This window comes from Sturnira hondurensis, unplaced genomic scaffold (assembly GCF_014824575.4).
Source record: "Sturnira hondurensis isolate 20B ecotype Veracruz unplaced genomic scaffold, ASM1482457v3 Scaffold0022542, whole genome shotgun sequence".
NCBI classification, from domain to species: domain Eukaryota; kingdom Metazoa; phylum Chordata; class Mammalia; order Chiroptera; family Phyllostomidae; genus Sturnira; species Sturnira hondurensis.
In genome coordinates, this window is record NW_028095173.1 from 341,220 (window position 1) to 356,153 (window position 14,934).

At 43.2% G+C, this 14,934-nt stretch overlaps 1 protein-coding gene across 1 annotated transcript in view; it reads left to right on the forward strand.

The window, feature by feature from the left end:
* The first annotated feature begins 528 nt into the window (after positions 1-528).
* Positions 529-14,934, forward strand: part of HPSE (heparanase) — a 48,333-nt gene continuing 33,927 nt past the window's right edge. The window contains exons 1-2 of the mRNA XM_037035625.1: positions 529-881; positions 14,619-14,764. Of these exons, the coding sequence (XP_036891520.1) occupies positions 634-881; positions 14,619-14,764 (394 nt within the window). The 5' untranslated portion in view covers positions 529-633. The remainder of the gene's footprint in view (positions 882-14,618; positions 14,765-14,934) is intronic.

Genomic DNA, 14,934 nt, shown 5'->3' on the forward strand with positions numbered 1-14,934 from the left:
AACGTTGATAAGGAACTTTTGAAGTGCTCTTTCCAGCTGTAGGCTAGCCAATGCCCGGGTCAAATTTTTCAGGCAAAAGTAACATTCCTGGGAAACAGCTCTCCGGACAAAGCACGTGCGGGTTAATCCGAATTTGGCAAGCTCAAGTAACGAACAAAGTTTTATAAACAGGGTGAAAGAGCAAGCGATGAATGCTCAACTGGAGATTTCAGTTAAGGGTCGAAAGACTTGGCGCCACCTGGATGGGTCGTGGAAGAGGGAAACACTGGTGTTCCCAGCGGAGCGCACGTGGATGCCGGCCGTGGACGCCCAGCGCTCCTCCCATGACGCGCCTCCCCAGGCCTCCTGGGTGTTTGGATGGTGGCCATACCAAATGGGTGTGGGTGACTTCGAAGGTGGACTTGATCACCACTGAAGGGAAGGATCGTGTGGAAGGCCGTGGCAGTGAGAGGGCGAGGCGGAGCAGTAGGAGGGATTCGGGCAGGAGGGGGAGGGTTGCTGGGTGCAGTGGGTGGGGTGAGGCGGAGAGAGCTGGTGGAAGAAAAAAGGGCGCTGAGGCGTGGGTGGAGGAAGTGCGCCAGGTCTCCAGTCTTGCTGCGCCGCTTGCTGGTGGGACAGCTAGGTGAGCCCGAGATGCTGCTGCGCTTGAAGTTGGGGCTGCAGCCGCCGCCGCCGCCACCGCTGCTGCTTCTGCTGCTCCTGCCCCTGGGGCCGCTCGGTGCCTCCTCCCCCGGAGTCCTAGCTGCACCCGCGCAAACCGAGGACGCAGTGGAGCTGGACTTTTCAACTGAGCAGCCAGTGCACCTGGTGAGCCCTTCCTTCCTGTCGTTCACCATCGACGCCAACCTGGCCACGGACCCGCGGTTCCTCACCTTCCTGGGGTAAGTGCCGGCCTGTGGGTCCCTCTCCCCCTGTGCCCTCTCCTGGCCCCCTGACATTCCTGCCTTCCCTGACAGCCACTCGCCTCCTCTCCTCTCTTTTGTCTCTTTTGCCACACGGAAATTCTCTCTCCCTCCCTCCCGCCATTCTCTCTACCTCTGTCTCTCTCATACCGTCCATACCGCTCTTTCCTCCGGACTTCATTCATTTAGTAAGCGCCAGCTAAGGGCCAGGTATTAAGGGGAAATTTAGGAAAGAAACTTCCCAATTGCCCAGCAATGCGCCCGGAAGAGGGACCCGGGCAAGTGCACCGGAAGGGCTGTGAGCGCTTGAATTTGTTCGCACCGTGTAGGACAGATAAGACTGTGGACCATTTAGGCTTCAGTCTCTTAACTCTGTTAAGAAGGGTTAAAAATTTTTTTTTGAAAAGTCAGTTGGAAAAGACCTCAAAAGAGAATAAGCTTACTTACTCCACATGTATCCTTTAAAATTATACACAAAATATAGTATGTACATTTTAAATAATTCTTTAAAGAGCAATTTTAGGTTCACAGCTAAATTAAGCACAAGGCACAGATTTCCCATATTATACTCTTTTAAAAATCTAAATATAAATAAATGAGACCTGGGAGACTATTTCAGCACCTCACAGAGCCTTAATAAAAAAAAGATGTCTCCAAGGTGAGACTACAAAATTACATTGCTTTATGGGCTGTAATTTTTTTTTTCGCATAGGAGAAAGACCAAACCTGGTGCAGGTTTACTGGCCTCTGCCCCAGGGGTGCAAGCTGATCCCAAAACAAAGAGCTACAGGGACAGTCCCAGGTCACCTAGGCCACTCACCTAGGTCATGAGAGCCTCCAGAGAAAGCCACACTTCAGCCAAGCCAGACAGCTGGGTATCTTGCTATTGCCAAACACCTACATGCTGTCCTTCCTGTGCCCACACTGTCAGCTGCCATTACTAATTTCAGTCATTTATTCTGCAAATAAAAGCAGGTAGCCTACCTGCTAATAGATTGATGGTCAGATCACCTTGGCCTCATTCCCAGACCTGCCAAAGCTGGTTGGCTTAGTTTTTACCGGTTGCTTAGCAACTTGGAGCCTCAATTTCTTCACCTGTAGAATAAAACTTTCTTGCAGGATTGTAATGAGGATTTGATGACATAACAAGTAAGTACTTAACACAGTGTTTGACACAGAATGTTCACAGTTTAAGCTAACTGCTTCTTGGAAAATGGCAAGTATTTGACAACCATTCACCAGTTCTTGCTGTATCTTTTGATCATAGTTAGCCTCCATCTTTTCACCTGTGGCAGGAGAGGGTGAATTTCTTGAGGAGGAGGAGTCCCCATTTTTTGCCCTCTTCCCTAGGAATAGGAATGTGATACAGGCAGTGGCTGGTTGGGAGACTCTGGATTACTCTGGAGAAACTCTGAAGTATAGGGCTACATATCTGAGGACCCCAAGCCTAGCTTTGGAGGGGCAGGGAGGGATGATAAGGGAAGAGGGGCTGTGAGGTACTTGAGTGAAAACAGAGGAATTAAGTAAATGACCATTTAGTGAAATGTTGGAACTCAGTTTCTATTCTGCTGCTGGTGCTGCAGCCTCTGAGAAAACAATGCTGCTTTCTCCCCAAGGAAGGGCATTTGGGCATACCTTCCTGGAGAAACAGGTCCAAAAATAAAAAAACCTATAGTATGACTTTTGGGGTCCAAATCACTCTGCAGTTAAGCTAACCAATCGCCTAGGACCTCAGCCCCCTACAAACTCAGAACTTCCAGGCTGCCCAACTTAGTGAGGATGATACCTTCTCATTTTAAACCCATCTCTTAACATCCCATAGCACTCTTTCTTCCTCCCTGGCCCCCACCTTTTTGTTAAAGACTGGAGGATAATGAAAACCAAAAAAGCCTAGCATGCAATAGACAAAACCATTTTTTGATTTATAAAACACAGTGTATTCCTGTTTATATAGGCTTCTCTCCAGGGCTGGCTTCTGGCCACTCTAGATTCCTTCTATAGCAGAGGCTATCTTCAATGCCTGCTCTCCAGAAGCATCTGCAGTCACCCCCATACTACTCCCAGAGGAGGCCTAAAAGACCACAGCTCAGAGAGACAGGAGCACCCTCCCTTTCTCATCTAAAACCTGCTTCTCAAGCAGGATCTGAGGGTCCAACTCCCCTCGATGGTTAGCACAGTGCCCAGAGTGGCCTGGCCACCTCAGAAGACAAAACATTTAGCTTCCACCTCAGAATACAACACCAAGCTTTAAGATATTTTTTAAGGCAACAGAGTAAGATGTGGACTTAAAAAAAAAGATTGTCTGGAACCAAATTGAGACAGTTGATACAGTTAAAAGAAGCACCAACCTGACAATAGGAGAATCGGGGTCTAAACCTCTCAGGTACTTCCAAGGAGGCCTAACAGAAAATAATCAGATGGCATGGCTCTGTTTCCTGTGATGGCAGATTTTTTTTTCTTTCACATTTGCAATTAGAAAACATAGAGTACACAGAATGTAAATGCCAATGATAGAACAATATAGAATTTTAAAGGACCATCTTTTCAATTTGCCTTTTTCCCAGAGGTAACTAATCAACAACCCAATCAAAAACCTCCTAAGCCTGATTCTTTGCGGAGCTCTCAAGAGGCCATGGCCCTTAAAGATGGGAGAGTTGAAACCAGCACTGCTCAATAGGCATAGAATGTGAGTCTCATCTGCGAGATACATGTGTAATTTTAAATTTTCTAGTAGCCATGTTAAAAAGAGGTAAAAAAACTGGTGAAATTGATTTTAATAATATATTTTATTTAAATAAAATATTATTTCAACATGCACTTAATATAAAAATATTAATGAGATATTTCACATTTGTTTTCAAACCAAGTCTTCAAAATCTGGTATATAGTTTACACTCACAGCACATCTCAAATTCAGACTAGCTACAGTCAAGCAGTCAGCCACTAGTGGCTAGTGGTTACCTCATTAGATGGTGGAGTCCCCGTTTCAATCAAGCCTGATTCACTAGTATAAGGTGAAAACTGAGCACTGAGTCAGTGACAGAGAGGCTGAAACTACAGGGGAGTACTGTGATGCTAAACAGTGATACCAATAACAGCTGTGCTTACTTTTCATAAGGATTTGCTTATTTGTCTTCAGCAAAGTTCATCACTTTTTGCCAATTTGATAAATATTTATTAATAATAACTTTTGATAATCAGATTCCTGTATCTCCACTGACAAACTTGCTGTCAATATTTGGAAAAGCACTTATTATCAATCTCAAGTGGAAGCATTTTTTAAGTATATTTTATTGATTATGCTATTACAGTTGTCCCACTTTTTTCCTCCTATTTATCCTCCTCCACCCTGAACAACCCATCCCTCCAAAAACTCTCGCCTTTAGTTCATGTCCATGGATCATACATATAAGTTCTTTGGCTTCTCCATTCCGTATACTATTTTTTTTAATGTATGAACAGTTTTTTTTGTTGTTCAAGTACCGTTTTCTGCATTTTCCCTGCACCCCTTCCCACCACCCCAGCCCTCCCGCCTTGTTGTTGTTCATGTGTCCTTTGTGATTCTTTCTGTAAACCCTTCCCCCTTTTCCCCCTTTATCCTCTCCCCTCTCCCCTCTGGTCACTGTCAGCCTGTTCTCAATTTCAATCCCTTTGGCTATACTTTGTTTGCTTGTTCGTTTTGTTGATTAGGTTCCTGTTAGTAATGAGAGCATTCCCTATACTATTCTTAGCTTCCCTGTCTATTTTGTACCTGCTGATTATGTTTCTTATTCCCTGTAACTTTTCCCCCATTTTCCCCTTCCCACTCCCGGCTCATTACCCTCCATGTGATCTCCATTTCTGTGATTCTGTTCCTGTTCTGGTTGTTTGCTTAGTTTGTTTTGTTTTTGCCTTTGTTTTTTTAATAGGTTCAGTTGTTGGTAGTTGTCATTTTACTGTTCATAGTTTTTAATCTTCTTTTTCTTAGATAAGTCCCTTTAACATTTCATATAATAAGGGCTTGGTGATGATGAACTCCTTGAACTTGACCTTATCTGAGAAGTACTTTATCATCCCTTCCATTCTAAATGATAGCTTTGCTGGATAGAGTAATCTTGGGTGTAGGCCCTTGCCTTTCATGATTTTGAATAATTCTTCTCAGCCTCTTCTTGCCTGTAAGGTTTCCTTTAAGAAACCTTTCCTTTAAGAAGGTTGCCTATAAGAAATCAGCTGATAGTCTTATGGGATTCCTTTGTAGGTAACTCTCTCCTTTCCTTTTGCTGCTTTTAAGATTCTCTTTATCTTTAATCTTGGGTAATTTAATTATGATGTACCTAGGTGTGTTCTTCTTTGGGTCCAACTTCTTTGAGATTCTTTGAACTTCCTGGACTTGCATGTCTATTTACCTGCCAACTTGGGGAAGTTTTCCTTCATAATTTTTTCAAATAAGTTTTCAGTTTCTTGGTCTTCCTCTTTTCCTTCTGGCACTCCTATGATTCAGATGTTGAAATATTTAAAGTTGTTGCAGAAGTTCCTAAGAGAAATCATTTTTATGATTTCTTACTTCTTCATTCTGTTCCAGTTGAATGTTTATTTCTGCCTTTTGTTCCAAATCATTGATTTGAGTCCTGGTTTTCTTCACTTTACTGTTAGTTCCCTGTATGTTTTTCTTTTTTTCACTTTGTATAGACTTCATTTCTTCCTTTATTTTGCAGCCATACTCAATAATTTCTGTGAGCATCCTGATTACCAGTGTTTTGAACTCTGTGTCTGATAGGTTGGCTATCTCCTCATCACTTAATTCTTTTTCTGGAGTTTTTATCTGTTCTTTCTTTGGGGCCATATTTCTTTGTCTCAGCACACATGTTACATAGTAAGGGGCAGAGCCTTAGGTATTCACCAGGGCAGGGCAACCCACGTCACTGCATTGTGACACTATATGTGGGGAAGGGATCATACAGGAACAATGCTGCTTGCTCAGCCTTCACCTCAATTTCAGTCACTTTCTCTGATACCCATAAGCAAATTGAACCCTCCTGGTGCTGATTCCAGGTGGGTGGTTTCGTGTGCCTTGTAGGACCCCATGGGTCCCTCCAACAGACTCTCCTATAAGACTGGGAGTTTCTCCCACCACCACAACCCCCACAGGTTTTTATAGTCAGAGGTTTTGAGGCTTTATTTCCCTGTGCTGGAACCCTAGGTTGTATAGTCTGTCTCGTTCTCCAGTTGTTCCTCCCAGTTTAAGTGCATTGCATGCAAATGTGGGACCACCCACCAGGCACCACCGCACTGCCTCACCTGCTCAGTCCACCAGCCATTGCTTTGCCACGCATCCTTTCTACCCCAGCTGCCCAACCCCACCCCTCCTACCAGTCTGGATGAATGTTTCTTCTTTAACTCCTTGGTTGTCAGATTTCTACACAGTTTGACTTTCTGGCAGTTTTGGTTGCTTTTTGATTTTAAATTGGTTGTTGCCCTTCTTTTGGTTGTGTGAGGAAGCAAGGCATATCTACCCATGTGTCCATCTTGGCTGGAAGTCACAAGGTTTAACTAATGTTGAAAGGGCCATAGGCCCTCTGTGTACCTGTTGCTGACAGAAAAACAAAACAAAACAAAACAAAGGCAGAAAACTGACAACAATCAAAGTCTATAGCCATGTATAGACTCACATTTTATGACTTCTGAGAATGTCAGAAAATGTCAGCCTTACATTTTCTACCCTTGACTGAGTGCTCATTCCCTCACACCTTCCACTGAGTTCCCTGGAGCCCTTTGGGTGTCAACCCTGTTGTTCTATCCTCCTCACAAATAGTCCTGATACCTCCTTGCCCTAGCAGAGCTGGACTCTTCTTTGAAGACCCAGTACAGAAGTAGATATGATTCCTTCTCTGAAGTAGCCTTTTGGTATAGAAGCTGGGTAATCTCTCATACCACAGTCCTTCTCCCATTGCTCAGTGTAGCTTCTAGTCAGCTGCCACTATTTTGTTTGTTTATTTTTAAATTCCAGAGAAAGAGGAAGGGAGAGAGAGAAAAACATCAAAGTGAAAGAAACATTGATTTGTTGCTTTTCATATGTGCCCCAACCTGAGACCAAAACCATGACCTAGGCATGTGCCTTGACCAGGAATTGAATCCATGACTTTTCAGTTTACAAGACAACGCTGCAACCAACTGAGCCACACTGGGCAGGGCAGTACCCACCAGTCTGAATTCCAGACTGCTGTGGTTTAAGTCCCTATTGTCTTGGTATCTGGGGCAAATTACTTAGTCTCCTTTTCTTCAGGTTCCCTGTCTGTAAAATGTGGATAATAAGGACATCACCTTATTGGGTTTTGGGGGGATTAAATGAAATAATTTATGTCAAGTGCCCAAAACATTCAGTCTATACTAATTTGGTGCATGCTAAAGATGACTGTCATGACTCCACTTCAGGTTCACTGTCTGCATGTCTGGCTCACATCCTCTGCTCCTTGTCACCACACTCTGCTCCCCTCTCAACTCACTTTTTATTGATGGAAGACAGGCCACTGATCTCAGTTTCCTCTCCTCTCCCACATTCCACCATCATCCTGAATGACTTCAGATGCCCTCTATTTCTTCACACCCACTCAGGATTCACTCTCTTAGCTCTTTTACTCTGTAGATTTCACCACAGCTATTTTTTTAAGTACCTTCACTGAGCAGCCTCCTCCTGTCTCTGCTTATTCGATATCTGACTTTGGCTTCTTGATTTATCACATGAATAGCTAGTGTGATAACATCCACAAAAAACAGCCTCATGGTTCCTGCTAAAACCCCAAACCTAGCTTAGTCTAACTATATTTTCTTTCTTTGGAATCTATAGGATGGCCATAAAGTCTAGAAATGGAAAATATTAACTAATCATGAATTGTTTTTTTTTAAAGACTTTATTTATTTATTTATCTTTAGAGGAGAAGGAGAGAGGGAGAGAAACATCAATGTATGGTTGCCTTTCGTACGTCCCCTGCTGGGAGTTGGCCTGCAGGGAACCGGCCTGCAACCCAGGCATGTGCCCTGACTGGGAATCGAACCGAGATCGTCTGGTTCGCAGGCCCGTAATCATGAATTCTAATGCATATTAACAAACCACCTTTATGTAATTACCAGTCTCATTGGCCGCCCTGTATAGCTGAGCTATGGAGTTCTTGGGGGTGGAGAGGACTCTGCCAGCCACAAGGATTGATGTTGTACTGTAAAGCTGTGGCCTCCAGACTTACTTATCCCTTAGTGCTACCTCTTAACTCTTCACTTCCCTGATTCTCTCACTCTCCACTTCCTTCACAATTCTGAGCATACTTCCATCTCATAACTCTTAACCTTAGAAATCACCATTTATTTTTCTCAAAGAAAATGAAGGCAGTATATAGGAACTTCTTTTCTTCTGGCCATCAAACCTACCAACATACCATGGCTGTGTCCAGCTTTCTTCTCTTGTCTCTTCTTAGACCAGTTCTTATATAGCTCTCCTCTGAATCCTGCCCCCACCTGCCTCCCCAAGGACTTGGCTCTATCAGTCATCTCTTCTTTTCCCTGCATCTTTAACCTCTTTGCTTTTATTGGATCCTCCCTCTCAGCATAGAACATTGTCAAGCCTTTCTCATCTCAGACTCCTCTCTGCACATGTGCCTCTGCAGTAACTGCCCTCACTCTCTCCTCCCCTTTGCAGCCTTCCTTGCTGCCCATTCTTTCCTGTCCCACCCTCATGATGTGCCCATCAGTACATTACAATATCAATCTCTCCAACATCATCAATGACCTTCTTTTATTGCAAAATCCAATAAACAACTTTCAATCCTTATCTTTTTTGGTCTCTGTCACTGGTTGAATTTATGGGGTCCTCCCAAATTTATATGTTGAAGTCCTAACTCTTCACACCTCAGTATGTGACCTTATTTGGAAAGTGTCACTGCAAACTCAATTAGTTGAGAACTGGTCACACTGCAGTGGAGAAGGCTGTAATCCAATATGACTGATGACCTTATAAAAAGGGGAAATTTGGAGACATGCACACAGAAAGAATGCCTTAGCTACTCTTGTAGCTACTACAAGGAGCTACCAGAAATGATGAGAGAGGGCTGGCACACGTCCTTCCCCAGTAACTTCAGAGGGAGCATAGCCTTGCCAACACCTTAACCTCAGATTTCTAGCCTCCAGAACTATAAGACAATAAATACCCCTTGTTTAAAACACCTAGTTTGTGGTCCATTGTTACTGCAGCCCTAGCAAACTGTTGTGAGGATTTAGCAAGGTTGATCATTGAAACACTTTTTCACTCCTTTGGGTCTGTATCACATCCATTTCTGAGGGTTTCCCCACTTCTCTAACTGTTTTTCTCCATCTTTTTTTCTAGCTTGTCTTAAAAGTTGATGTTCCTCTGCCCTTTTCATTTCACATAGTATCCTGAGTGGTCTTAACCACTTTCGTGGCTTGAGTTACAATTCATGCAGTGTTATGCTAGGAAATGTTTAACAACTGCCTCTCTAGGAGGAGGGGAAATTGCTGTAGGCTTGAAAAAAAATCCTGTGTTATAAATAGTCCCACCATGGCCAATCTCAAACTGTCAACAGCTTAACAATTGATTCTCAAACTTAACAATTGGCTTTCACAAGCTGGTATGAGCCAGTACAAGCTGGCTCCAGCACACCTTGGCTTCTGCATCAGACATAAGCAACTTATTTTCACACATAAGGTAATATAAAAATATCTGCCGACACTTCTTTTCTCTAACAAACTGCTCCAGAAATGGAATATCTGCAGCCATGTTTATGTATCCTTTCGTTATTTCCATGTCACTGTGGCAGTGGTGGGTTTTTTCCCCTTTCTTTTTCCTTACTTGATGAAAATATCTTTGATCAGTTTTGTTTTCATGACATGTTTTGCAGCTGTTTCAATCTGGTTTTTGTCACAGGACATCAATATTTTATTCTCAAAACAAGAAAATATTCCATTGCAAAGGAAACAGACAAAAAGATCCTGAATACTGATGCGTCCAAACATGTGATTTCTCTTACTTGGCAGGAGCCATAGTACTGGGCTTTAATTTTGCCCAGAAAATAGCCTTTGTCTGGCCCCACTTGCCCTTTCAGCAAGCTGGACCCAATTGTTCATTCGCTTAACAAACACTTATCATGTACAAGCTGTGTGCCAGATGCTTCCCTAGATGCTTTTCTAGGCACAGTAGAAATTCCAATGAGCCACACATGTAAGGTCCCTGCATTCACACAGCTGACATCAAGGATGGGTCTTGGATAGATAGTAAAACAAGGAAACAACGAAGGAAGCTAATTTTAGAGAGCAGTGGACGCCGTGAAAGTAATAAAGGCATGGTAACATGACTGAGAGTGACCCAAGGTGGTAGAGTCACTACTACTTGAACCTAGGCTCTGGTACTCATGCATCTGACTCTGGCTGTGCAGATATATGTCTTGTGACGCCACAGTGCCTTCTATCTGGTGCTAGTTTTCCCTCCACTTCCCAGAAAGCCCCAACCTCTCCCCAGCTTACAAATACCAGCTACACAGATTTAAATGAGGTTTCTCTATCATTAAACACAATCAAAATATCAAGGACTAGAATCAGTGCCTGGCCGAAGGCTGTGGAATAGGGTCAGCCTGGAGTGACTCTGAGGAAGTTCCTTGTATCAGTTTTAGGTCCATGTCTCCACACCTGTGGGCTGGGGTTACTGGTCACTGACTCTTAGACTGAGGACTCTCCTTTCTATACCTCACCTCTGTGTCTTCTGAACTCCAGACACACATGTGCAAGGGCCTGATGGAAATGTGTTTCAGTCTGCTGAAAAGGTAAGTGTTCTATTGGCATCTCAAATTCTGCAAAACTGAGTTCCCCCGACCTTTGTCCCCAACTTTAATCTATCACCTATTCTTCATCTCAACAAATGATATTACCTTCTTCCAAGATGCTTCCCAGGGGTAATGCTTGACTCTTCTCCAATATTCAATTAAGCACCAAATCTGGTATTTCTTCCTCCACATGTATCTTGATTTACCCTCTTCTCTCCATCCCCTCTGCTGTTACCTTACCTCAGCCCATTACGTTTTGTCTACATTAACCTCACTCTTGGTCCTTCTGTCCAGCTATTTACACCGTAGCCTCAGATTCTTTTCTAAAAGAAAAATCTAGTGAAGACACTGCACTGCTTTAAATCCTTCCATAGCTCCCCATTGCTCTCACATAAAGTTGAAACTTTTAGACATGGTGGCCTACAGGCCCGCGGTGATATGGGCCTGCTCCTTGCCGGTTAACCTCTCCCAGCAACTCCCTGGCCCCAGTGTCTAGGCTCCAGCCACATTTGTCAGCTCTTCAGTGGTATCATATGTTCTTCTGCCCCTGGTTATTGCAGACTTTCCCCGACACCTGAAACACTTGATTCAATCCCACTTCAGTTTCTCTGATCTGGATAAGATATATTTCTTTTGAATGTCTAAAAGTGGAGCCAGTTCCCCTAGAAAACCTCCAACCCTTACCTCCAGCCCAAAGTCTGGGTTAGGATCCCTTGTATGTTCTCATCGCCCATTTACTTGTTTGTCTATATCTAGGTTATTGATTACAGGAGAACAGCAGCTATTTCTGTCTTGTTGGCCATTGTACCTACCAAACTAGCATAATGCCTGCCACGAAGTGGGCCTGCAATGAATATTTATTGAATAAATTAATGGATGGCTATATTTCCTTTAAGTATTTTAGTTTCTTTACCTATTCTTAAAAAAAAACAGAAACACACACACAAAACCACCTTGTATAAATTAAAATATGTACTTATGAAAACTGGTAAAATACAGAAAAGCAATAGAAAAAGAGTCTATCATCCATCTCATCACAAAATAGTAGTCATTGTTATCTCATTCTTGTATATAGTTCTTCATTGTTGAAATTACATTGTGTCTACAGTTGTTCATCTTATTGTGGTAAAATATACCAAACATAAAATTTAGTATTTTAAAGTGTGCAATTCACTGGCATTAAGTATGTCCACATAGTTTTGCAATCACCACCATGACCCATCTTAGAATTTTTGTCTTCCCAAACTGGAACTCTGGGCCCATTATACAATAGTGCTCTATTTCACCTCTCCGCAGTTTATTTTTGTCTGGGATTGTAGCAAAGTGGAATCGGCTTTCTTCAGAATCCTCACTTAGTCCACATGAGCACTTCCATTTATTTTCTAGGGATTTCAAGGATCCCATGGTAGATACAATCCTTCCTAGAGTCCTGGTGCTATCAGGTGTTTGTCAGGGCAAGTTCCAGGTGAATGACATTGCTGCAGTCTCACTTTGTACTGTACTTCCTTGTGCCAGAACCCACATATGTGTAGGGGTCCATGAAAATATTTTAAGTTCTATCAAGATCCAGGCGCAGGTGGAAACACTGTGCCTTCTCCCACAACCAAGTTTGAATTGAACAAAGGTTTAGTAAACAAAGACACAACCAAAGAACAGAAAATTGAACTATACAGAAGTCAGACAACAACAGACCGTTCAACCCGACAGTAAGAGGGGCGGAGCCAGCATTAGAGCAGGGTCAGGCAGGAAGAATCCCCCGACCCCAGGCGCCCAGGCAGCCAGGGTAGCATCAGGCGGACCCAGTGAGGGTGCAGGGTGGTGGACTGGCCTGGGTCACACATTTGTGCGCAGATAAACCAGCAAAGGAGTGAGCAGTGAGCAGTGAGACAAACCACGCAGGCCCCAGCGGCGGACCCAGTGAGGGCACAAGGTGGCAGGTTGACTGTGGTCACACATTCACGTGCAGTGAGACAGACCATGCAAGCCCCAGCGGCGGGACGCAGCAGAAGGGACCACCATTGCTCCCCTTTGACCCTACCCCCACATACAGCGTCACAACCCAGTGACTGAGTTGCCCCGCCCTGGTGAATACCTAGGGCTCCGCTCCTCACAAATAACAGACGCAAACAGTCCAAAATATGGCTCAAAAAGAACTCAAAGCCCCAGAGCCAATAACTCTAAGCAAAAAAGAAATAGCGAACCTCTCAGATGCACAGTTCAAAATACTGGTGATCAGAATGCTCACATAACTGGTTGATTTAAGTCACAAATTAGAGGAACATATGAAGGCTAAGCTAATTGAAGTGAAGGGAGACGCACAGGAAACCAATAGTGATGGAAAGGAAACGGGGACACAAATCAATGGAATGGACCAGAAGAAAGAACGAAACATCCAACCAGAAAGGAATGAAGAAACAAGAATTCAAAAAAATGAGGAGAGGCTTAGGAACCTCCAGGACATCTTTAAACGTTCCAACATCCGAATTATAGGGGTACCAGAAGGAGAAAAGAAACAGCCACGAGTGGAAAACTTATTTGAATAAATAATAAAGGAGAACTTCCCCAGTCTGGCAAAGGAAATAGACTTCCAGGAAATCCAGGAAGCTCAGAGAGTCCCAAAGAAGTTGGACCCAAGAAGGAATACACCAAGGCACATCATAATTACATTACCCAAGACTAAAATGAAGGAGAGAATCCTAGAAGCAGCAAGAGATAAGGGGACAGTCACCTACAAAGGAGTGCCCATCAGACTGTCAGCTGATTTCTCCAAAGAGACCTTACAGGCAAGAAGGGGCTGGAAAGAAGTATTCCAAGTCATGAAATCCTAAGACCTACAGCCAAGATTGCTTTATCCAGCAAAGCTTTCATTTAGAATGGAAGGACAGATAAAGTGCTTCTCAGATAAGATCAAATTCAAGGAGTTCATCATCGCCAAGCCCTTATTATATGAAATGTTAAAGGGACTTACATAAGAAAGAGGTGATGAAAAATATGAACAGTGAAAGGACAGCAAACTCACAGTTATTAACAACCACACCTAAAACAAAAGCAAATTAAGAGGACAGCTACGTCAGGAGCGGAACCATAGAAATGAAGAACACATGGAGGGTTAGCAACAGGGGAGTGGGAGGAGGAGAAGGGGGGAGAAGGTACAGAAAATAGCATAGATGGTAGGCAGAAAATAGATAGGGGGCAGGGCGAGAATAGTGGGGGAAATATAGAATCTAAAGAACTTGAGACACGTGGTTATAAACTAAGGGGGGGAGGATGGTGGGGGAGGGAGGGTGTGGGTGGAGGGGATTGAAGGGGGGGAATAGAACAACTGTAATGGTATAATCAATAAAATATATTTAAAAATTAAAAATAAAAAAAGAATTGCTCAAATTGGAGGTACCAATGGTAGGAATTGGAATTCTTTTATGTAATTCTAAGTTATTTGACTTAAATTTAAAAGGATGGTTTTCCTTGGGAAGGGGATGGTTAGGGAAAGAAGGAAAAATCCTATCATTCATGAATTTGTCTGGGAAAATAAATTTTTGAAGACAGTCTATTTTTGAAAGAAACACAAAGTTATCTTTTCTGTACTTTCCAGTCTCTTTCTCTTCTCCTCCAACAATCATAAATGACTATGTTTTTTTGAAAGTACCGAATGATATCCTACTTGTCAAGTTAAAAGTATAAGGTTTGGCCAGAGTCAGTGCTCCAAGCTGCCTCCAGGGGCCTGGAAGGGCAGCCTTGCAATTAGAAAGGCTCAGAGTGAGATGATTCACCCCATGTAGCAGTATGACCTCTCCCTCCAGGCCCTGTCAAACTAGATATTGAGAAACAGGTCCACCAAGAGAGAAGGGAATAAACATGTTTGATTGGACTGCCCTGGGAAAAAATCATTTTAATTTCTTGCTTGTCTTCTTAATAGTTCTCCAAAACTTCGTACTTTGGCCAGAGGTTTGTCTCCTGCGTACCTGAGATTTGGTGGCTCCAAGACAGACTTTCTCATTTTTGATCCCAAGAAGGAGCCAAGCTTTGAAGAGAGAAGTTACTGGCAATCTCAATTCAACCAGGGTAAACCTTTTTAAAGATTAACCATATATTTTCATTAACTTAAGTCCTGGACATTCAATAAGAGAGTCAGGGCTCCTGAATGACCTGTGGAGGCACCCACACAAAAGAAGGAAGCAGTGGGCAGGTTTTCTCCTCCTGATGTTTTCATGAAATGTGACACCTTACAAAAA